Source organism: Phaethon aethereus (genome assembly GCF_964289735.1).
Source record: "Phaethon aethereus genome assembly, chromosome: Z".
Lineage (NCBI taxonomy): Eukaryota > Metazoa > Chordata > Aves > Phaethontiformes > Phaethontidae > Phaethon > Phaethon aethereus.
This window is the reverse complement of record NC_138577.1, coordinates 73,178,985-73,202,367: the sequence shown is the minus strand read 5'-3', so window position 1 is coordinate 73,202,367 and position 23,383 is coordinate 73,178,985. Positions and strand designations below refer to the sequence as shown.

Sequence of the window (23,383 nt, the reverse complement as noted above, 5' to 3'; positions counted from 1 at the left end):
CTGTATTTAAATGTTGACATATATAAGGTATAAACAAAGGCTAATAGTATCATAGCATAAAAGGATAATCTAGGTTGGAAAGTACGTCAGGAGGACATCTAGTACAATTGCTACCCAAAGTAGGGCCAACAATCTCTTCTTAGTTTACTCTGGGTAATTAGTGAACAGCGTAAGCTGGGTGGCCAGAGAACATATGAACAACATTTGAAATATTATTTAGATTAACTCTTGGCTCATTTCAGTGAGATGACCAAATATAAACAATACATGCTGCAATGGAAAAAAAATGTATGTGCACATGTATAGCCCCTCTCTCCTTCTTACATATTAGAAATTCATCCCTAGTAGTCCCTTGAACTGGAGTTTCTAAAACTTGCATCAGATAACAGCATTATCCATATTTTCCTTGCATCAAGAAGTTCACTTCAAACGTATCTAGTGTCAGAAAACCAGACACACGTAAACAGTGGAGCATGTTCAACTACACACAACATGCACCAAATCTAGGCTCATAATGCATTTGTCTAAAAATCACTGAAAACAAGCATCCAAAACCAGTCCCATCTTCACGCTGCCTTCTGTTTCTGATAACAGAAACTCTGAAACCTAGTGTGGATGAGGGGGGACCTTGGTTTCTAAGGAACTCACAAAACGTAATGCTTATGCCTGCGTAAGAACAAGGCGCTTACTTTTTTTGGAGGGGGCTAGTCTTTAATCCTGCCAGTTTCATGTAAGCACTGCCACTAGTATCTGCTTATATGAAAAAATAACTTTGCCTTCAGAAAACTTTGACAAGCATAGGACTCTTTAAATGGTATAAGTAGGCACGTAAGCATGCAACTATCACTACTGAACTTGAGGCTCTCCCATCTAAAGCTGTTTCATAGTTCCCACTAATAATGCATTTTTTAAAGTTTTCAATCTTCTGTGAAGTTCTAAGAAGTCAAACCAAGATCCTCACTTCACTTGCCATAATGCAACTCCAAAAAGATAGTAAGCGCAAGACACACAACAGATCAGCAGAAAGTGACTACAGCTACACTCTCTTTTGGACAGAACCTGCATCATCCTGGTTAAAAATCACTTTGCTCAGTGAACCATTTCCCTCTTTTCACCCCGAATCTGCTTTGTTAACATGAAACCTATTATCAAACCAACTGATTCATAAGAAAGTGATTTGTAACCATAAAAGTTAATAAATCAGAATCAAGCCTGAATTTGTGAAAGGACTCTTGCACTAAGTCTTTCAAAAGACTATTTTCCTCCAAATCCACAATGCAGCATTTAAACAAAGTCAAACTCCTTCTGCTACATAGTGCGGTAAATGTAAAAATTAGCAGTAGTACTTTACCTCATGGTTAGTGAGGAAATACATTTAGCCCCCAAAACAAAGTTGTTGTAAGGATTTTAAGACACACCAGCTAAAACTAAAACCCCAACTAACTTTTTGATCATAAAAACAAACAAAGAGGAAAGAATTGGTTTTCTCCCCTTTATAGTTGTATAGTTATGCATTTCTACAATTGTATAGTTATTCCTGACAACTCAACAGTAACAGGGCAAGTGACTTAACTCACAGAAGTATATCATATACATGAAGTACAGGCTCTCAAGTATTTTTTTTCAACACACTACTTACAGAAACTCACTGTATGGCTCCTTTGAATAAAATACATTTTCATTTACTTCCAGCAGAAAAAGTCTTAGGTAGTTGTTTTTCTTTTAAAGGCATATTTTAAATTCAAATCCATCTCTTACCATAACTTCAGGAATCACTACGGCATTCAGAGGTTTGTCATTGACAGTTGTATCTTTAACAAGCATATATATTCTTTCAGCTTCAGAAAAGCACGAAATTTCGAGTACAACAGCACCTGTAAAGAGGCATCAGAAGTATTTTTTCTATTTTCTATTATTATTAGGCATTCAGTATCATCATATCACAGCAAAGGTTTACTCAGGACATTATTCAGTAAAAGTTACTCTGCAACACTTGTGATTGTTGGTTATCAGTGAATTGGGCTGTTTTGGTTTCTGAGCCTTCCTACATAACCCCAAGCACACCCCAGATTTCTGTTAAAGCAAAGCAGTTTGAAGACAGGAAGAACTGCAGCATAGAACTGATGCATGTTTAAAGACTTCCTTTGGGCTTCAGAAGTATGGCCTATTTCCACACTCTTTATCATAAATAACAGGCTGTTCTCATCACGTAGAAGTGACAAAGGTATCAGGTTTCATTTTCTGTCTCATTATTTAAAATCCAGTAGTTCCATTCATTGACAATATCTCAGTAAGAATTACTACAAGCAAAGATTTGCTTTAAGAATCAATTTAAGATCTTTATGTTGGCTTAGGTCATTCTGTTAGTATAGAATAGGTAATTCTATTAATGTAATAGTCACTATTAACTAGCCATGTGGAGACAGCAAATACACAAAGGAAGCACGCTATAGAAAGATTCATTTAGTGGTCATGTGACAGTTAAGCCTGCCAAAGGACATGAAACGTCTTGGATATGGACACCTCAACGTACAAAAGACAGCTTTCCCACTTCTAAGTTCTCCACCTGACCAGTACACTGAAGCTGCACAGAGCCCCTGCTGCTCCAGCTCTCAGAAGCCTCACAGCTTCTCCGACCTTGCTGAAATAAAATTCGTACAGCAAAAGTAAAGCACTAGCTCCAAGGAAGAATGCAGAGATGAGTGTACTGATTTTCTTCAGACTTCGCCCACTTGACACTGTGCTAGGAAACACTGACTGTGAAACAATCCCACTAGTTCAAAAGCAGTACCAAATTTTAGTATTTTAGAAGTCAAAATAAAGAGAGAACTTGAGGGGTTTTTAACAGTTCAGTCGTGTTAGACTATTCAGTTGAAGTGCAACTTCAAAACTCATTTTTATGATGAAATATTAACACTTTCTGGTACATGAGGCATGAAGCCAACTGTTTTATTTTTTTCAATGAGGTGACACTAATCCATTGCTCTTCATAAATACATGTTACATTTTATCTGACAGGCTTTTTGCGTATGCGATAAGTCTAATATACTCTGAGATTAGAGCCTCTGTTAGGCTGCAGTTTTGAAAACAGACATTGTTTGCAAGACTAAAAATCTTAATGCTTACCTTGTGCTTGATAAACATGACTCACAGATATTACATTTGCTGCAAAGAGTAAAAATATAAACACATAAAACTTTGGGTACATTTAGAGTAAATATTTAAAATATTTTTTAAAGTTACATAAATATAATATAAATAAATACTAAAAGTTATATAAATATAGGGAGAACCTCCAGCTAACACTTTCCTTCCCCTAAGTTTACTTTGCAAGTTAGAAAAGCTAAACTGATTTTCATAAAAGGTGACTATGAATTCCTTCTGGCATTTAAAGTTTAATTCCTCTTTAAGTTACATAAAAGATTGGGAAAAATGTTTCGTTTCCTGAAACAAAAAGCATGACACATTCCTGACTGTTTATAGAACACGTTCGTTTAAAGAATATTACGAAAAATCAATTACACTTTGAAAAAGAAAAATAAATTATTTTCACTGAGTGCCTGTCCATATGTGTGTGCACACACTGCTCATACTTCTTCGTGAACGGGCACAGAGCTCATGAACAACATGGAGGACTGCCCACGCAAAAAATTTCAGAGGTTAATAAAGACGAGGAACATTCACGCACAGGGAATTCAACTGCACTGCCATAATTTGAATGGTGTGAAGTATGTATGGTTCACTTCTAAAACGTAATGTTTTTTCACTAAAAAAAAATGGTGTGGTCACATATAACCCAAGTAATGTAATAATAGTTCTGTGAATCAATGAGCTGTCACATCTCTCATGCAACCATGAACATGTTAAAATGAGTAAAAAAGCCCTCTATGAGAGTACAAGGTAGACTGATTTTTCAAAGAAGGTCAGAAAATGTTATGAAAAAACATAATAAAAAGGAGCAATAGATGCTACTACATTTTATTCTGTACAAGTGAATATATCTCAAAATGCACCTGTTTACTTACTTTTGATAGCTAATTCATCCTTGAGAATATTTATGTATTCTTCATGGGAAAGCTGAGGTGGAAGGCCACCAACAAATAAATTTACTCGTACAATGGATTTACTGTTTTCCACAACGTAAAATCTTGTTTGATTCATCTGACGTATTGAAGTCTACCAAAATAAAGAAAAATAAATGATGTGACATTTGGCAAAAAGACACCATGAAACAAATCCCACATAGTTCTGAACTTAGCAATCAAGTCCTCTACGCCTAGAGAATAATACGAACAGAAACAAACTTCAGTCCAAGCGCTTCGCGTCTCTACAGGTGAGCCAGCTGGAGGCGGGGGTAATTGATTACTTTTTCTGTAAGTAAGGGGACTCCCTACTTGCTATAGAAAAAGGATCACGTTTCTTTTTCAGATTTACCTTTCTTATGTCCTTGAGTCTGTTAAGAATCAGTTCCTGATTGTCCAAGACCATGCGCTGAACTAGAAACAGCAAGAACATTAATCATGTTCGAAAGCACTGCAAGTTATTATCAGGCTCAATTAAACAATTAAAAAAATTTTAGGGAAAATTCACAACTCTGTGTACAACTAACATTAACATAAAGAAAAATGCAGACCTGAACTACTCAATGTTCAACAGCAAAAACATGTAGGTACTTTGACAGTCTGATTCTGTTCACAGTTCTTAAACACCAGCCTCCTTTAAAAAAAGGAAGAAACAGCTTGAAGCTGCTCAAAAGACAAGCAGTACTTTGGTAACAAGCTAACTGTTTGACAGAAAACTTTAAAACTACATTCCTTGACAACTACAGTAATAACCAACTTCTGTATTTTATTAAAATATTAAAACAATTGTAACAACTTCCAGCTAAAATGAGGTTGTAAATGATGCTTTAAAACAGAGCACCTGAAGCCAACCAAGGTAAGACATTCACAAGGCTACAATAACCTTATAAAACAGATTACTGATAACGCTCACAAAGAAAGCAAAGAATCAGGCCAGTATTTGAACTACAAAGTTATTTACTCGGGTGTGGCCAGGGCATCATCAGACTACTTCCGTGGCTTTATTTATCTCTCCATGCAGCCTTATAAATAATGAAGCACAAAAGGATGTGAACTTGGAGGACATCAGCTCAGCTCCTGCAGGATCACAAACATCTTCAGCAATGCTAGGGCTGCAAATTTCTGTACTTCATAATGCATACACATACTCCTTGGACTATCTCAGGATTTGGATTTGCTCTTTTGGGGTAGTGTCAGGGGGAAAGAGGAGAGAAGGAAGGGAGCCAATTGAACTTTACAATTAATCTTTAGTAAATAACTGCAGTTAAGAAAATTATGTCAGTTAAAGGCAGCTCCCCAAAACAGGGCTCTTTGCTGAAGTGTCCATACCCACCAGAAACCACTAATTAATCTTTATGTGATGATCAAGAAACAGAAGGGAATCATATTGCCACAGGACGCACAAGACCGAAAAGAACCAACATCATTTCTGATTATGTACTTCAACACGATGGTGATGTTTCATTTGTGAAGGCATTTATTGTAAAAAATTAACTGTGACTGTGTTAAAAGGGAAAAAAAAAAAACCTAGAAGATCAGTTACAGATGTGCCTTTGGCCAATGCTCCTTCACTTACCTTGTTTACTGCCCATAAGCACTTCCACCAATTTGAAATTCTGGAGGCACTCCGTCTGCCAAAAGATGCAACATGTAAATGTAGTTTCTGAATGAAATACAATTTTGTCAGATGTTTATGTTAAAGTTATGTTATACACTGCACACACAGAGCATGGAAAATTAAATATTTTTAAATCAACCACGATGTTCTTCCCCTAACGCACTCCTCCCAAACCAGCAACAATCTTCAACTTACACACTCAGCCTCTCAAGCATGGCTTTAGGCTCCCATGCCCTTAACTATACCGGCATCCTCGCAGCCCCATGGTGAAAGGGCACCTGCAAAGCATGGTTAACTCTACCTGCTTTCAGTGACCAGCAGCTCAACTAGGGTATTTCCAGAGTGTCCTTCCAAAGAAAGCATGCAGGACTGGGAGTGAACCTGCTCTTTGAGAAGATGGCCCAGGAACCAGGCTTGGCAAAAGCAGGCTGACCAGTCCCCATCTCCTGGGGCTCTCCACTGGCACTGATGGACGAATGGTCTTTCTTTACATGTCATGAACAGGGGTGTTAACAGCCTTAACTGACTACATTTGCTTTGCCTGAAATTTGATGAGAGTGACTTGGAGAGCATCTTCAGCACAGGCAAATTCTGGATATTAAAAAGATATTTCCTGTATGTGCATCTTCATACACAAAAAGGGAGCAAACCCTTTAAAAAACTATCAGTATCAGAGAAATTGCGGTTGAGCCAAAGAATTAAGTCTCTTACAAGCTAAAACTAGCTTCCCAAATGGAGGGATGTGAAGATCTTTCCCAGAGTACCCAACTATCCTGTTTGACAGTTTTTTCAGATGAAAGAAGACTTCAGCCAAGATTTTCCAAGCTTTGTTAAAAAGTCCACAGCACTTGATGAAAAGAACTGAAATCAAATCCTAGAACCATCTTACAGCACAAAATGAGCTGCAGGCACTATACAGTTGTGTACACCTCCACAGAGATCTACAATTATCACCTACTGCAGATTGCTAGCCACATGCATGTTTCTATGTACCCTGTATATAACCACAAAAGGTGCTGGTCCCCCACTGTGAGCATGGCTGTTCCCCGGAGCAGTGGAAGCACGGTGATCTGCTGGTGTGCTCACAAGCCCCAGCTACTGAATGAAGTGTGCACGCTACAGCTTCATGCCTCCACACCTGTGTGTCTGATTGAGACTGCCAGTGCCTTGGCACATGCACACATTCTACTAACACGTTTCCTAGAAGTGATGCTACCTTGGCATCAACTGTAAGAAAGACAGGCAGACTGAAAAGAGATCATCTTCCAAGGAAAATGTGCATTTACAGGATTACAAGATGCATCTAATAATTTCCAATGAGGTGGGAAGGAATGCAGACGTGAAAGAACATCGTGCCATTCAGCCTTGAGTCCTTCCTTGTAGTTCTTGAGGACTACAGAGATACTGTTTGTCACCATAGGGAGACAATTCATGTGGACAAAGCTTGATGTGAAGGACAACAAAAAGGTTTTTTAAAAATAAATTAAGAGCAAAAGAAGGATCAGAGATAACATTGTTCTGTTACTTGATAAGGTCCGACACATCACAAATAGGGATGTAGACAAAGCGGAGCCATTTAATGCCTTCTTCACCTCTGTCTTCAACACCGATGATGGGCCCTGGGACCCCCAGAGTCCTGTGTTGGAAGACTGTGACTTGGGGAACGATAAACTCCCAGCCAACCCTGAACTTGTTCGAGACTTGCTGCTCCAGCTGGATGCACATAAATCTATGGGGTCTGATCAGATTCATCCCAGGGCACTGAAAGAGCTGGCCAAAGTCATTGCGGGACCTCTCTTCATTATTTTTCAACAGTCTTGGGGGTCTGGAGAGGTCCTCGTCAACTGGAAGCTGGCAAATGTCACAATCTTCAAGAAAACTAAGAAGGAAGACTCGGGTGATTACAGGCCTGTCAGTCTCACTTCAGTGCCTGGTAAAATTATGGAGATGGTTATTCTGGGAGTTATTGAAATACACTTGAGAGACAACACAGTCATTGGTCATAGCTAGCACAGGTTCACAAAGGAAAAGTCCTGCTTAAGAAACTTAATTTCCTTTTATGACAGTCACCCATCTAGTTGACGAAGGGAAGTCAGTGGATGTGTTTTTGGATTTTAGCAAAACTTTCCATACTGTCTCTCACAGTATCCTTGTGGACAAAATATCTAGCACACATCTAGGCAAGTCCATAATAAGATGTGTGAGCAATTGGCTGATGGGTCGGGCTCAAAGACTTATAGTAAATGGGTTTACATCAGGCTGGCAACCAGCCACCAGTGGGTTCCCCAGGGCTCAACTTTAGGGCTAGCGCTCTTCAATGCTTTTAGAGATGATCTGGATGTAGGAATTGAATGCACATCAAGTAATTTTGCCAGTGATACTAAACTAGGAGGAGCTGTGGATCCCCTCGAGGGTAGAGAGGCCTTACAGAGAGATATGGATAGACCAGAGAGCTGGGCAATCACCAACTGTATGAAATTTAACAAGAGCAATTGCCACATTCTCCACCTGGACAAGCTAATCCTGGTTATATGTACAAATTGGGGGATGGGAGGCTGGAGGGCTGCCCCGTGGGAAGAGATCTGGGGCTTTGGGCTGATGGCAAGCTGAATGTCAACAGCATGTGCTGGCAGCCAAAAGGGCCAAGTGTGTCCTGGGGTTCATCAAGCTCGACATAGTGAACCAGTCAAGGGAGGTGATTGTCCAACCCTACACTGCACTGGTGTGATCTCACCTTGAGTCCTCTGTGCAGTTTTGGACACCTCAATACAAAAGGACATCAAACTATTAGACTGTGTCCACAGAAGGGTGACCAAGATGGTGAAAGGCCTTGAGGGCAAGACTTATGAGGAGTGGCTGAGGTCACTTGATTTGTTCAGCTTGGAGAAGAGAGGCTGAGGGGTGACCTCATCGCAGTCTACAACTTCCTCAAGCAGGGCAGAGGAGGAGGAGCTGCTGATCTCCTCTCTCTGGTGACCAGCGATAGGACACAAGGAAATGGAATGAAGCTGCATCAGAGGAAGTTCCTACTGCACTTTAGGAGAAGGTTCTTCACTGAGAGGGTGTTCAGTCACTGGAACAGGGAAGTGGTCATGGCGCCAAACCTGTCAGAGTTCAAGGAGCATCTGGATGACTATCTTAGAAATATGGATTAGTTTTAGGTAGTCCTGCAAGGAGCAGAGAGTTGGACTCGATGAACCTTATGGGTCCCTTCCAGCTCGATATATGCTATGATTTTATGACTTCCTTTGCAGAGCAGCGCAAAGAAGTAAGAGACAAGCATGATCATCCTAACAGTGATTGCCAGTTTCCCAACACGGTAAGATTAGCAGTGTAGTTGCATACAAGCATATTTTAAATATCTCAAGACATAAACAACCAGAAAAAATATACTGCATGTGAAGAACCATTGTGTTTATACAAGTAAATCTCCTTGACCCAGAAAGACTGATGGTAACTTCCAGTACCAGCAACCAGGTCTACCATCAAGACTGCAGAAAGTTTTGAGCATCTTACCAGTCATAAGAGAACATCAACCAAACATTAACAACACTCACATTAACAATGCATGGACGATTGTAATTTTTCAAAAGAGAAAAACACATATCCCACTTCAGGGTCACTCAGATGGTATATGGGGCATGCTTATGATCTGTCATTTACCTGCCTTCCAAGTAACGGAAGCACTTCTTTGATCACAGTCTGCGTAGTGCTATCCTTATTTATTCGTAGAGAAACATATGCCGTTCCAACCCTAAAGAGAAAATAAATACTTATTTTAGGACAATCATTTTGCCTATCCTGTGTGTACCTTTTTTACCTAAGTGGCAAATTTTCTGGGGAGGTAGGCAGAAATTTTTAGTAGTTGAATTATTAGTTGAATTAGTTGAATGTTTGGGAGTGTTGATCTGCTGGAGGGTAGGAGGGCTCTGCAGAGGGATCTGGACAGGCTGGATCGATGGGCAGAGGCCAACTGTATGAGGTTTAACAAGGCCAAGTGCAGGGTCCTGCACTTCGGCCACAACAACCCCGTGCAACGCTACAGGCTTGGGGAGGAGTGGCTGGAGAGCAGCCCGGTGGAAAGGGACCTGGGGGTGCTGGTTGACAGTTGGCTGAACATGAGCTGGCAGTGTGCCCAGGTGGCCAAGAAGGCCAACAGTGTCCTGGCCTGTACCAGCAATAGTGTGGCCAGCAGGAGTAGGGAAGTGATTGTGTCCCTGTACTCGGCACTGGTGAGGCCGCACCTTGAATACTGTGTTCAGTTTTGGGCCCCTCACTACAAGAAGGATGTTGAGGTGCTGGAGCGTGTCCAGAGAAGGGCAACGAAGCTGGTGAGGAGTCTGGAGCACAAGTCTTATGAGGAGCGGCTGAGGGAACTGGGGTTGTTTAGTCTGGAGAAGAGGAGACTGAGAAGAGACCTTATCGCTCTCTACAACTACCTGAAAACTGAAAGGGGGTTGTGGTGACAAGGGTGTTGGTCTCTTCTCCCAAGTAACTAGTGATAGGACAAGAGGAAATGGACTCAAGTTGTGCCAGGGGAGGTTTAGATTGGATATTAGGAAAAATTTCTTCACTGAGAGGGTGGTCAGGCATTGGAACAGGCTGCCCAGGGAGGTGGTGGAGTCGCCATCCCTGGAAGTGTTCAAAAAACGTGTGGATGTGGTGCTTCAGGACATGGTTTAGGGGACATGGTGGCGCTGGATTAATGGTTGGACTTGATGATCTTAAAGGTCCTTTCCAACCTAGTGATTCTGTGATTCTGAATAATCAATTCACTGAGGCTCATGGCAGATGCGATATTAGCCCCACAGACAAGCAAGGCCTTTCATCTCAAGGAACTGGTCATTACAATTGTAACACTGCAAATTAGCTTCTTCCTATACACAGATTACCTGAAAGTCTTCCATAAAATTTGGCAATGTGGTTGCATTAGTAAAATGAACAAATGTTTAAATTTTTGCCCACTGCTCTTAAGAAATGAACAGATCACCAGTCAGTCTCGTTTCCACTGCTAAATATGCTTAAAATATATATTGTCTCAGTGGTAAATGGAACAGATTTTTTTCTCTTTATTTTTTCCCTCCTTATTCTCACATCAGAAGCTACACTGAATTCTTCCTATTTCTTCCAAAAAACCATCAAGCTTTCAAGTGACATGTGTATGTCATCATTTGTTTATAGATGCAGTTAATGTAAAGTTGTGTCTTCTTGGCCAAATGCATGATAATAGAACTGCACAAGTTGCACAGTATGTTCCATGCTTGTAAAGAAACCCATGAGCATGTTTCCAGGCACAGAAATTAATAACATGTATATTATTTATTCAGAAAAATAAACAGAAGAATCCTGAAACACAGAGGAAGAAACACTACATTCTCTGTTATACTTGTGTGACTTCAGTAACTGAAATACAGCGAGCTAGACTACAGAGAACAAATGTAACCAAGCAGGATAGCCTTGTGATAAAGGAGAAAAACACTCACTTCAGCCAGGCAGGATAAATTCTGATCACTTCCTCGCCCTTTGGTTTGGCTCTGATGATCCAAGCTTCAGGAACGGATTCTCGGAATACTGAGCCCAAGTTGCTGTCCTCTGTAGCATTGTTCCTGTTGATAACATCGTCAGACAGCAGCGCCTGCTGCGTAAAGGTCTGAAGCTCATATTCCTGCTGGTCATCATTTATGTAGTATGCCCTCAAAGCAGCCTCCTACAACACAGCAAGATAAATTATAATTTTCTTGAAAAGACACTATTAATACCTGCATAGCCACAGACATTCATAAATACCTTGCTTATGGAAGCAACCTTTAATGCATGTTTTAAGTGCAGAACAGTGGATAAATAGCAATGGCAAAAAAACCAAAACAGGAGCGAAGTTTTTAAAATAAATTTTAGTGGAAGATACAAAAAGAAAACTTGTGATATCCACGGATCCGAACACAGCCCACAGTATTTTTGTCACACAATAGTAATTTTAATTCCATAGATCAAATGTAAAAATTCAGTACCAACAAAGCTACATGCACTGCATGCAAAATTTACTCCACAAGGAAAATGGTAAATTACACTTGATTGTACCCAGCTCTGCATATTCAATCTTCTTGCTGAAAACTAGCAAGCTTCTCAGCCACAAGGCTGCCCTGAACCCATACACCTGTGAAGAGGAAAGGTAAGGGCTGTCCTTGGAAGATGCAAGGATTCACAGGAATTTTACATCCATTACTGGCCCATGCCTGTGGGACCTCTGCTAACAGAGATGCTTCAGTGAATACAGTCCTGTAAGTCACTTAATGAGAACTGGTATTAATCTGCCCTGGTATTATAAGCAGCAGCCTGATAAAATGTACTTGAAAGGCAAATGCCATTCCTAAATAAAAGTGTTTTCAGCACTGTACACAATTTTCCTTGAAGATTTTTGACATGCAGTTTCAAAACTCCTGTTGATTTTGAGCACAGTATCAAGATAAAAATCTTAATGAGTAATTTTAAATTGTCAGAATTCTGATGCAGTAAGTTCTCCAGACTCCTGTGCCAAGTCCTTTATGACTTTGAGACCTCACTGTACTCAATTCTACTGTACACCATCCCATACCCTCTGTGGGCTTCATTTCTGCACAGCTTGAGGTCTCTGCCCAGCCCAGTAAATTAAGATCTGTATAGAACATGTGATTTAGTCCTGAGTCACATTTCCACCCCAGACGGAGCTCTGGAAAACCTCGGGAATGGCCACTATGTGATCGATAATTCATTACTTTCACAGCCAAGGAGTGGAGGTAACTGTGGCACGCTTTAATCTTCAGAGCTGATTCACTGAAGTGCAATAGTGGTGGCTGTCCAGGATAAACATCAAACCACTAAATACCACAGAAAAGGAGCAAGATCAAAGGAGCTGATTATCTAGTATTACTCTAATCAGTAAAATTAGTCTTCAGGGAAGGAGAATGACTGCTTAACAAGTGATATGCTGTGGTCCCCACTGTGCTATAGATAATATAGGCCACCACTTCTTCAGATGCTCTAAAATAAGAGCATTACATGAAGAAATTGAATTACATTATCATCTTATAGCCCATTTGCAGATTTTGTTGTTGTTGAGTTACATTTATAAAACTATTAGCTTTTGACTATCGTAATATACAATCATATGCCCCTTTATCACACTGGAATATTGACCTTCACCAGTTATCTTACCACAACTTCTTCATTTTTTGCAATCCTTGGAACTGAAATCAGTCGAAATTGATTGCGTTTCACTGCATCATTCCCATCAAATATCTTTAATGTTTGTTTACCTGAATGAAAACAATGAATCTATTTCAGTAACACAGCCTTCAAATCATAAAGCTACCTGAAGAGGAGTGTATAATGGAACTATTAAAAACCTGCTTTTAACCCACTGAACTGTTTCTTCATTACAAACTTCGGGGATGAATCTTTAAATTTTTCTTTTGTTACTGTTCATTTAAAACAGGGGTACATTTGTGGAGGAAAGAGTGAAGAGCATTTCAAGTAATCATAGTTTTATTCTGGCTTTTGATATAACTGTTTATATGTAACTATACCGCTTATGTTATCACTTCTTCATCCTCACCATTCAAGACTGCATTTATTATTTAGCAGTTCAACAACATGAAAACCAAAACAGTGCCATCACCTTCAGAACAGCTCCCAAAGCACTGCCAGTTCTGAGAGCATCCTTCCAAAGACAGTCCTTAAAGTACCTCGTTAACTGTACAGTCAACAGGAGAAAATGCAGAAACAACAGAAAAACTAGAAGAAAGAAGGTACAGCAAATGAAGAACTACAACCCTTTGCTGTGTTTCATTTCACTAAAACCTTATCAAATCCATGCTCAAACCTTGGAGCACAGGTTGGTGCGCAGGTCTCTGAAAGGGTGAAGAGTTAAGGATTTCAGGTTCACCTTTCACAAAGATGAGTTAAGACTCAGTCTGGTACAGTCCACTCTATGACAAAGCTTCTCTCTTATTTGAGCTACTATTTTAAGAGCAATAGCAAAGTGTAACCAAATTCTCATAGAAAAGGCAGTTTTTGAGAGGTTTTAAGAACAATTGAATATTACTGGTCCAATACGTGTGTCCTTACCACCTATGGATAGGAATCACAGAATGGTAGGGGTTGGAAGGGACCTCTGAAGATCATCTGGCCCAAGCCCCCTGCCAAGGCAGGAATCAAGTTAATCAATCCAGACCAAAAAGGAAATTCCAAGAACACAGACCTTGTGTCCTCTCCTGATCACACCTTTATGAAGAGACCTGTTCAGTTTTGCAGGTTCTTTCATGTGGTCTCCACAGAGCCCATGTTTTACATCAGACATGACTATTCTTCACAGACAGAATTTGCCCTTTTTACTGCAGTGTTGTATTGAATCGTTAACAAAAGTCACTCTTTGTATAGCACAGTGTTACAGCCTCTGATCTCATAAAAAATCTGTATGCCTGCATTCATCATAAAGTAATAAAATCAGTAGAAGTTATCACTTGCAGACTTGAAATCTCAGAAATACTGAAAGCCACGTACACCAGCTGTAAAGTTTGCATGATGAGTTAATCACACAGTCTGTTAATAGACGTTTTAAAGGAGAGATACATCATATGCCAGACATTGTAAAGGAGAGATACATCATGTGCCATAGTCTACCTCCACCCTTCTCTTAACAGCTTGGAAATACTTTGTAGTACAACAGAAAGTACTGAAAGTCTTTTGCTCTCAAATAATACTGGCACTTAGGTTCAAAGAACCACATTAGCAAACTCCCATTTTTTGCAGAAGGATGAAAAAGGAGAGCTGGAACTGGAGGAGCCAAAACCCAAACAACCCCTAACTGATGGCTGAGAAAAGCAAGTTAGAATCCCAGGCAGAAATGTGCATCATTGCGTATCTCAATACTGCAGTGATAGATTATGAGGAAAGACTGCAGCAAGTAACTGCTTTGCAAGGACACTTCAGTGATGCTCTGTTAGCCTTCTAGAGCCACCTGAAACTCAGGTACACCGTGTCTAATTCACCTATTCCCGTTTCAGTGCATATTCTGTCACTTCAGTCAAAGGCAGACACTGCAGAACTAAAGGTTCAACCAATACTATGTTTGAAAGCAGCCTTTTTTAAAGGAGACTCTAATCCTCAAAGAAAAATCTGGCTACCTTCATTCTCGTTACCTTTATTTCTCATTTTTTTGAGATGCGACGGCTACAGTTTAGAGTTATTTTCTAATTTAGACTTGTCAACTTATTAAGGCCTTTCTTCATTAAGAATTTCACTGGGCATGGCACAAAGCGTGTGCAAGGATGTTCTCATTAGGTAATAAACAGATCTAATTGCACAGCAAAGCAATCACCAGTACAGCCTCCCACCCTACTCCAAACTCATTAGGCTCTCCTGGGACAAAAGTGGCTATGTTGATGGGTGGCCACTTCGGCAGCAGCACTTCCCCTTACAGGAAAAGAAAAATGAGTGGGATCACTCCAGGAGTAATCAGTCCTGACACAGAATTTGGGCAGTAATTCAGTATAAAGCCTTGCTCTTCTTCTTTTGCATTTATGAAACTATAATAAACTGTGTATGAACATAAACTCTTTTACCCTGAGACCTTACGAACAGAGCAGGGCTGTAGGTGGTTGATCCCATGTGCATCCACGTTACAAACAAGGAAATGGCTGTTGGCAGGAGCATGAGGAAAGCTCTGGTACCCTTTTCTGGAAATGGCCCCAGCTGGGCACCTCTCTGAAGTGTCTGTGCACAACTGCCTGCAGCGTGGGGCACAACCAAGAGAAGCTGGAGGTCTGTGTGCCGTTCAGGGCTGTGATCTCTCTGGGGTCATGGAGGGCTCTTGTGACAGCTCACACAGCTGGTATGCTGCCGTGGGTGGACACAGACTGCTGAGGAATGACGGGCTGGAACGGGGAGGAGGGGGAGTTTCTGTGAGCCCCTCCAAGTGTGAGAGCAGTGCTTATACCTCTGCCTTGGGACGGATGATGAGACAGCAAGAGCTTACGGGCAGCAGACAGACAGACCAGTGTATGGGCGACGTTATGGTGGCCGTCTGTTACAAACACCCTAATTGGGAAGAAGGGGTAGATAAAGCAGATGATGCCACCTTCTGACAACTGCAAGAAGCCTCACATTTGCAGGCCTCATGGAGGACTTGAGCCACTGCCACACCTGCTGGAGAGACAAGACAGCCAAGCATGAGCAATCCAGGGTGTTTCTGGGGTGTGCCGATGACAAGATCCTGACACATGAGGTGACATGGGGAGATTCTCTGCTGGACCCGATTCTCACAAACAAGGAAGAACCTGGTGGGGGGTGTAAAGGCTGGGGACTGCTCTGGCTCGGGTGACCACAAGCTGGTGGTGCTCGGGAGCCTGAAAGGAGGGGAATAAAGCAAATAGCAGTATCAACTGGATAGGACTTCAGGAGAGCAGACTTTGGCCTCTTCAGGAATCTGCTTGGAAAACTTCCATGGGACACAGTCCTGGAGAGAAGAGTGGTCCAGGAGAGGTAGTGGATTTTCAGGGACTGCCTCCTCCAATCTCAAGAATGGTCCGTCCCAACGTGCGAAATTCATGACGTTCACACAGGCCCGCTTCTCAAGTTTGTCCAGCTCCCTCTGGATGGCATCCCATCACTCACGTGTGTCAACTGCAATACTCATCTTGGTGTCATCTGCAAACTTACTGAGGGTTCCCTCAATCCTGTTCTCTGTCATTTATGAAAATAATAAATAGTGTTGAAGGATATGGACCCTTGAAGGATATCACTTGTTACCACTTGGACATTGATGTGAAACCACAAAGAGTTTAAGAAGGAAGCAAAAGAACCAAAATCCTAAATGAAAGTCAAATTGAAGAAGCAAAAATCACTGCATTTCTAAACAGTATCTACAATGTGACAGATCTTTGAGTTTCTGGTTTTGCAGGTTTACTTCTGGCTCCTATCAAGAAGAATGAACTTTGGAAGTACTGCTCTAATTTCTTCTTTCCTATATGACTATTCCTCAAGTACTCTTTTGAGAGTATTTAGCTGAAACCTTTTACAACATCTGCTTAAGAAAAATAATCACACAATTTCCACAAGCAATGTACACTCTTTTCAGCTATGGAGAGTAAATTATTCTACTGGAGAAGTGAGCTTGGGATATATGATATAATATGATACATTGGGACTTTCCAAGTATTTTTTTTAATATGAAAAGTAGTATTACCAGGCGGCTTTGGCTTTTCAGTTTTCCAATTATCAACTTGGTGGTTGTGTCTGTTGCCATTTTTTTTTGCCATACTATAAGGAACATTTAAATATCATCAACTGTCACTTCTAAACTATCTTTGAAACTCCATTGCCACGGCATTAAAATACAGCGCACATCAGAAAGTGATTCACTCCTTTAAACCCTGCTGGATTAATGCCAGAAAAAGTGAAATTCTTTTAAAAATACTTTCTGTCAGAGTGATGTCCATGGTGACTTTAGCAGAGACAAATTTTAACCAAAAGACACTGTGTCCTGGGTGACCTTCTTTAGGACTAACACAACTTGAGAAAACACAGCAAACACTGGTTACCAACAGCACAGCTAACGTTCCGAGTATGAATTTTCACAACATTATCAAAATCTCTACTGTTTTCTCTAGCAATCCAGAGTGTAGACAACCATCTGAGAATAAAAACATTCATCCAATTTTTAGTACTTGTTTTCATTCGAACTGCCTTTGTAGTCTGCTCTTGTTAGATACCAGCTGGCCTGAGAGAATCCCTAGCAATTTTAACTGAACTTTTTTTTGTGAGCTCTCCACTTCTTAAGACCAGCCAAATGTTGCAAAACGTTGGTTTGACTCTTAAAATAAACCAGTTTGCAAGGAGGAGTTTACATCTACAGACCAGTAGTAACATCTTAAGCTCAAGTACATTCCTTAGCTAAATACACAGTATGCTCAGTCCTGCTTTCCTTAAGGTAATCTGGTTATCTGTTATACAAAACAAGCTCAATTTATCAGTGAAACATCATGTTTTAGTTTGTCACTGTCCTCCTCACAGGGGTCATTTTTACTGCAAACTGATGAAAGATGGCTTTCGGGCACGTGAGCTTGTGGGGACACAGTAATAACAGAAAAAACAGCTACTTATTTGATCACAACTAGTCATAGAGAAAAATACTACTCAACGAATTCAAGTGTACATCCACAACATGAAAGTTAAGAGGTGTCTTATGCCAGTCTGATTTGTCTAACTAGCCTTGGAAAGGAGCTCAACTATAATCACTTTTAAAGTTAGATAAAGCTCTTTCTTCTTTGTTCCAATTTTTAAATGTTAGAAAATTATCCATTTATAGAAGTGAAGTCTACCTACCACTACTTTACACTGCTTAGTGTAAAACAATCTTGCTAAGATGCACGTAACAAATTTTGGTATTCAAAGGAGTTACTTCCTATTTTATAATATTGACACTTCACTGCCTAACATTTTATCTTTTCCTGTTGGATCAGACTACACAGTATCAGGACTTTCCCTGAAAAACACTTCACTTTTTTTGTTATCGTGGGATACTGAGTTTAAAAAAACCTGTTCTTCATAGCTACACTTTTCCAGGATAAAACAACTACAAAAAGGTCAAATCCAGGCATAATTTACCAAACTATGGAATTTGATTTTGGAGGCTAAGATACCAAGTTTTCCTGGGAAGAGGATGAACAGCATCTGATGAGTCCAAAGCTCATGTCCTTTGACTTCCAATCCCCACAGATAAAACTTCTGAAAAGAGACTTACATGCAGCTTATGGCAGAGATAGGAAAATGATGTCGTTCTGAATGTTTTTTCCACTGAAGAAAGCTACAGGCCCACACCAAACATATTGGTGGAACTTACTCTTAAAAGACTAAATTCCAGCAACATTGCTTACCAAGTACCAATCTTCCCAACAAAACTTGTGCTATCCACATGCTTTCTGCTCTCCTCTAGTCACTGCTACTTCAAATTACAACAGTATGGACTGGCAAATTTTGGTTTATTTCAGTATTACCATTCACAACCTACAAGGCAGCAATAAAACAGGTAGGAATTGTGTATTCTTTTCTTGGTCTTGAAGAGAGTCCTTCAGATTCCTAGATTCTTCCTTTCTCCAGCAGCTCCTCTTCCAGGACAGCCATTTGCAGGTATACCACTTCTCTGAACTTGTTTTCATGAGGAGCTCAAATGCCCCTAGTTCCAAGACAGTTTTGAAGCACAAATCTGTGTTAATACCCATCCTCCCATACCGGTGCCTTTTACACTTCTCCTCCAGGGTGGTTTTTAGAACTTCTCCAAGCATCTGCCATATGTATCACCACTTGATCTGGTCTCACCTGCTTTGCCCTCTAGCTTCAGGGCTCCAAGTACATTTAAATCATGTTTCAGAGGAACATGTGACATGCTTAGTTATCTGTAAGTGGTTTTAAGCAGAGTACAATGATCTTTTTTATGAAGGCTGAACATTTTCATACGTATCTTTAGAGGAAAAATCCCACAAATGTACACATGCTGTCTTTTCTTCTTCCTGAAAACAGTTTGCTCCTGCTTGCAGAATTGTGGTGAAGGTCTCCTCCCCCCTGTCAGCAGGTTTGGGACAAGACATAAGCAAGCACTAAGCCAATGACTTGGGCCTATCGAACAGAAGAACATTTTATTTCCGTTACCTGGCAGATGAACAGCTATCTGCACTGTTCACAGCTAACAGCTGTGCTATCTGTGAGCAGAGCACTGCCTGGCAAAAGAGGGGCCATGGAAGGACATCTGTGAAAAGTATGTTTGCTGACAGCACCGCAGCTCCCATTCCTCCCCTCAGTCAGATTCCTCTAAAACCTGTTTCAGAGAAGGTTTTCTCTTGAAGGCTGCATTTTGCCCTGCGGAAGATGGGCAGATGCTGAAGTGGACAGTTCACGTGCAGCCACTGAGTGCTGAGAGACACTCACAGGGCAGCGAGACTCCCAGGTCAGGGCCATGCCCTTTGCTCTTCACGCATCCCTGACTGACAAATAGGTTACGCATAAGGACCGAAAGACTGTTGAACCCTCAATACACCTCCCGAAATGTGTCTGTACACATCTTCAGGGGACTGCTGTGGAGAAACCGTACCCAAGCATTAAGACTAGCAGGATGTTAAAGCAAAGAGAATACATAATCACAGAAACAACCCAAAAAGCATGGATCTCCATGTCATTCTTAAGTATCTATGGTTAAATTTTTCATCTGATAAGCCTTGTCACAAGGGCCCCAAAGGCAGGGAATAAATTACCACTAACTAATAACACTTGCAAGTTCGTAGCCTTTTGGCAATGATGCTACAGAACTACAGGAAGATTTTTTCAATCTTTCTTCCTAAAGAGATTTTCCATAAAATCTCTTTACATTTTCAGGAAATAGTTAAGAAGAGGTGCTTGCCTTCCCTGAAATAGACACCTAGAGCAGCCAACGTTTTGACTACCAACTAGTATGAGACATCAAAGGAGGAGAAGGGAAGGGATTCAGGGAACAAGAGAGGGATAGGCAGACTGAAAGGGAATCAAGCCAAACGAGCAGCAACACTGGGGAGTAAATGTTATGCTTGGGGAAGGAAGGGAACTGGGAGAGACAAGTTGGGGAAAAGACCAAAACACAATTCAGTGAGAAGTGAGAACATAAGTGGGCTCTATCAAGTGTCAGCAAAGGCAGGTGAAGGGCATTGAAGGAAGGAGAGGAAAAAGGAAGATATGCACAATGGGGAAAGTGAAACAAACAAAAAATAACCTGTGATTTTTCAGAACACTCATTTTTCTTTTGCCAATAGTTACAGACAATTCAGCCAAGAAAAGGAAATATACAATGTCGTCCAGCACATAAGACACTAGCTCATTCAACGCCATTGAGCATAATCCTTTTTTTGAAAATATTTTCAAATGCAGGTGAAGTAAACTGTCTTGAGGGAAAAAAGATTTTCAGCGTGTCACCTGATAGAGCAATTCAACTTGTAAATGACTACCTCAAAGTATCACTGAAGAGAAGCTTTGGTGAGAAGTTGAGAACATGGAGAAGCAATATCCCTCAACCACCACCTACGAGGGATAAGCTCTAAGATAAATAAAAGCTGCTGAGGGAACAGGGACATCTTCAACTAGATCAGGTTACTCAGAGACCCTCCACCCTGACCTTGAATGTTTCCAGGGATGGGGCATCTACTGCCTCTCTGGGCAACCTATGCCAGTGTTTCACCACCCACAGTGTGAAAAATGTCTTCCTTAGATCTAGTCTGAATCTACCCTCTTTTAGTTTAAAACCATCACTCCTTGTCCTATCGCTACAGGCCCTGCTAAAAAGTCTGTCCTCATCTTTCTTAGAAGTCCCCTTTAAGTACTGAAAGGCTGCAATAAGGTCTCCCTGAAGTCTTCTCTTCTCCAGGCTCAACAACTCCAACTCTTGCAGCCTGTCGTCACAGGTGAGGTGCTCCATCCCTCAGGTAATATTTGTGGCTTTCCTCTGGACACACTCCAACAGGTCCAAGTCTTTCCTGTGCTGAGGGCCCCAGAGCTTGATGCAGTACTCCAGGTGGGGTCTCATCTTCCAGCCTGTATTGATACTGGGGGTTGCCCCAACCCATGTGCAGGACCTTGTGCTTGGCCTTGTTGAACTTCATGAGGGTCACACAGCCCTATTCCTCAAGCCTGTCAAGGTCCCTCTGAATGACATCCCATCCCTCCAGAATGTCAACCTCACCACACAGATTGGTGTCAGCAAACTTGCTGAGGGTGCACTCAATCCCACTGTCCATGTCACCAACAAAGATGTTAAAACGGTGCCAGTCCCAAGACCAACTCCTGAGGAAGGCCACTTGTCGCTGATCTCCACTTTGACATCGAGCCATCGACCGCAACTCTTTCAGTGCAAGCCAATTACTTATCCTTCCAGTGGTCCATCCATCAAATCCACGTCTCTCCAATTTAGAGACAAGGATGTTGTGTGGGACAGTGTCAAATGCCTTGCGCAAGTCCAGGTAGATGTCGTCAGTTGCTCTTCCCTTATTCACCAACACTGTAACTCTGTCATAGAAGGCCACCAAATTTGTCAGGCAGGATCTGCCCTTAGGGAAGCCATGTTGGCTGTCACCAATCACCTCCTCATTGTCCATATGCCTTAGCATATTTTCCAGGAGGATCTGGTCCATGATCTTGCCAGTCACAGAGGTGAGACTGACTGGCCTGTAGTTCCCCAGGTCTTTCTTCTTTTTTTTAACCCTGTTTAAAAACAGGGGTTATGTTTCCCCTTTTCCAATTAGTGGGAACTTCACCAGACTGCCACAACTTCTCAGATATGATGGATCATCATATATGCTGCAAAAGACGTGGCAGATATACTGAGTCAACACACAGAAGCTAATGAGTAGCTCACTCTTAACCCATATTACACAAATGGTATTCTTTAAAGTTGGGTGGAAGAGGTTCAGCATGCTATAACTGTGCCTCTGTCATGTTTAATTTGATACGTTATGACTCCTCACACACAGAGAAGCACAGAAGTACAATGGCTGGCAGATGAACACAAATAATTTTTTCAGAGAAGTTATCAGAGAAACCATGCCCTTCCCTGACTGTGTCAGAAGAAGAGCATCAGCCCAATGGGCTGGGGGAGGCACCCACCAGGTGAGTCTACCAGAGAAGCTCTGTGGGTCACCTCATTGACTGAGGAGGTCACTCGGTTTGGGGCTCTACGAGATGTATGGGAAAAGCTTTCTGGGATTGTACAGGAGTTTTTAGGGGATGTTTAGTGGAGGAACCAAAGGCAGTAGAAGGGAGGGATCAAGGTGGTTTGGGGAGGAAGAAGTATGGGAAAATAGAGGGATAAGGAGATAAAAGAAAGCTGGCCACGTGTAAAGAGGTTGCTGGCTGGTTTGCCAGCCTGGCCCTGCCCTGCACCTGACCAACAGAGTCCGTCCTTTCTTCTCATTAAATGCTATTTCTAATGCTTTTTGTGGGTGTGGCTTCCACTCTTCTGCACGCACGTGTACATATGGGTTCAGTGCAGCAACTGAAGCAGGACCGCAGATCACTGTGACCCATGTGTCCACGATGACAGCAAACAGTGACAGCTGTTGTGTGAACACCAGCAAATATCAAGCAGGACTCACTGGCATGCAAGGTAAGTGGCCTGGGAGCCACGTATGCATGTCTCTGAGTGAGGCACCTGGCACAGATAACTACTGGAGGAACCAGGAGGTCCAGGATGACTGCTGGAGAGACCGTGGGGGGTTGGGGGTTCACTGAGAGACCAAGGTGGGGAGGGTGTGAGTGTGCATACATGCACACAGCCATACGCACATGTACATATATACATAAATATGATGGAGTGACTACATCAGTAGACACAGGAAGGGCTATCAGTGTTGTCTATCTGGACTTCTGTAAGGCCTTTGACACGGTCCCCCACAACCTCCTTCTCTCTGAATTGGAAAAATAGGGATTTGATGGGTGAACTGTTGGGTGGATGAGGAATTGGTTAGATGGTTGCATCCAGAGCGTAGTGGTCAACAGCTCAATATCCAGATGGAGACTGGTGACAAATGGTGTCCGTCCGGAGTCCATACTGGGACCAGTACTCTTTCATATCTTCATCAATGACATAAACAGTGGGATTGAGTGTACCCTCAGAAACCTTTCCAACATTCCA

General features: G+C 41.5%; 1 protein-coding gene across 1 annotated transcript in view; it reads right to left on the bottom strand.

Annotated features, from left to right (window-relative positions):
- Nucleotides 1-23,383, bottom strand: part of DGKQ (diacylglycerol kinase theta) — a gene marked incomplete at both ends in the record, with an annotated part of 91,574 nt that overhangs the window by 18,657 nt on the left and 49,534 nt on the right. Inside the window, 8 exons of the mRNA XM_082013229.1 lie at nt 1,759-1,874; nt 3,127-3,165; nt 4,026-4,176; nt 4,435-4,496; nt 5,659-5,713; nt 9,364-9,454; nt 11,184-11,407; nt 12,892-12,992. Coding sequence (XP_081869355.1) covers nt 1,759-1,874; nt 3,127-3,165; nt 4,026-4,176; nt 4,435-4,496; nt 5,659-5,713; nt 9,364-9,454; nt 11,184-11,407; nt 12,892-12,992 — 839 coding nt within the window. The remainder of the gene's footprint in view (nt 1-1,758; nt 1,875-3,126; nt 3,166-4,025; nt 4,177-4,434; nt 4,497-5,658; nt 5,714-9,363; nt 9,455-11,183; nt 11,408-12,891; nt 12,993-23,383) is intronic.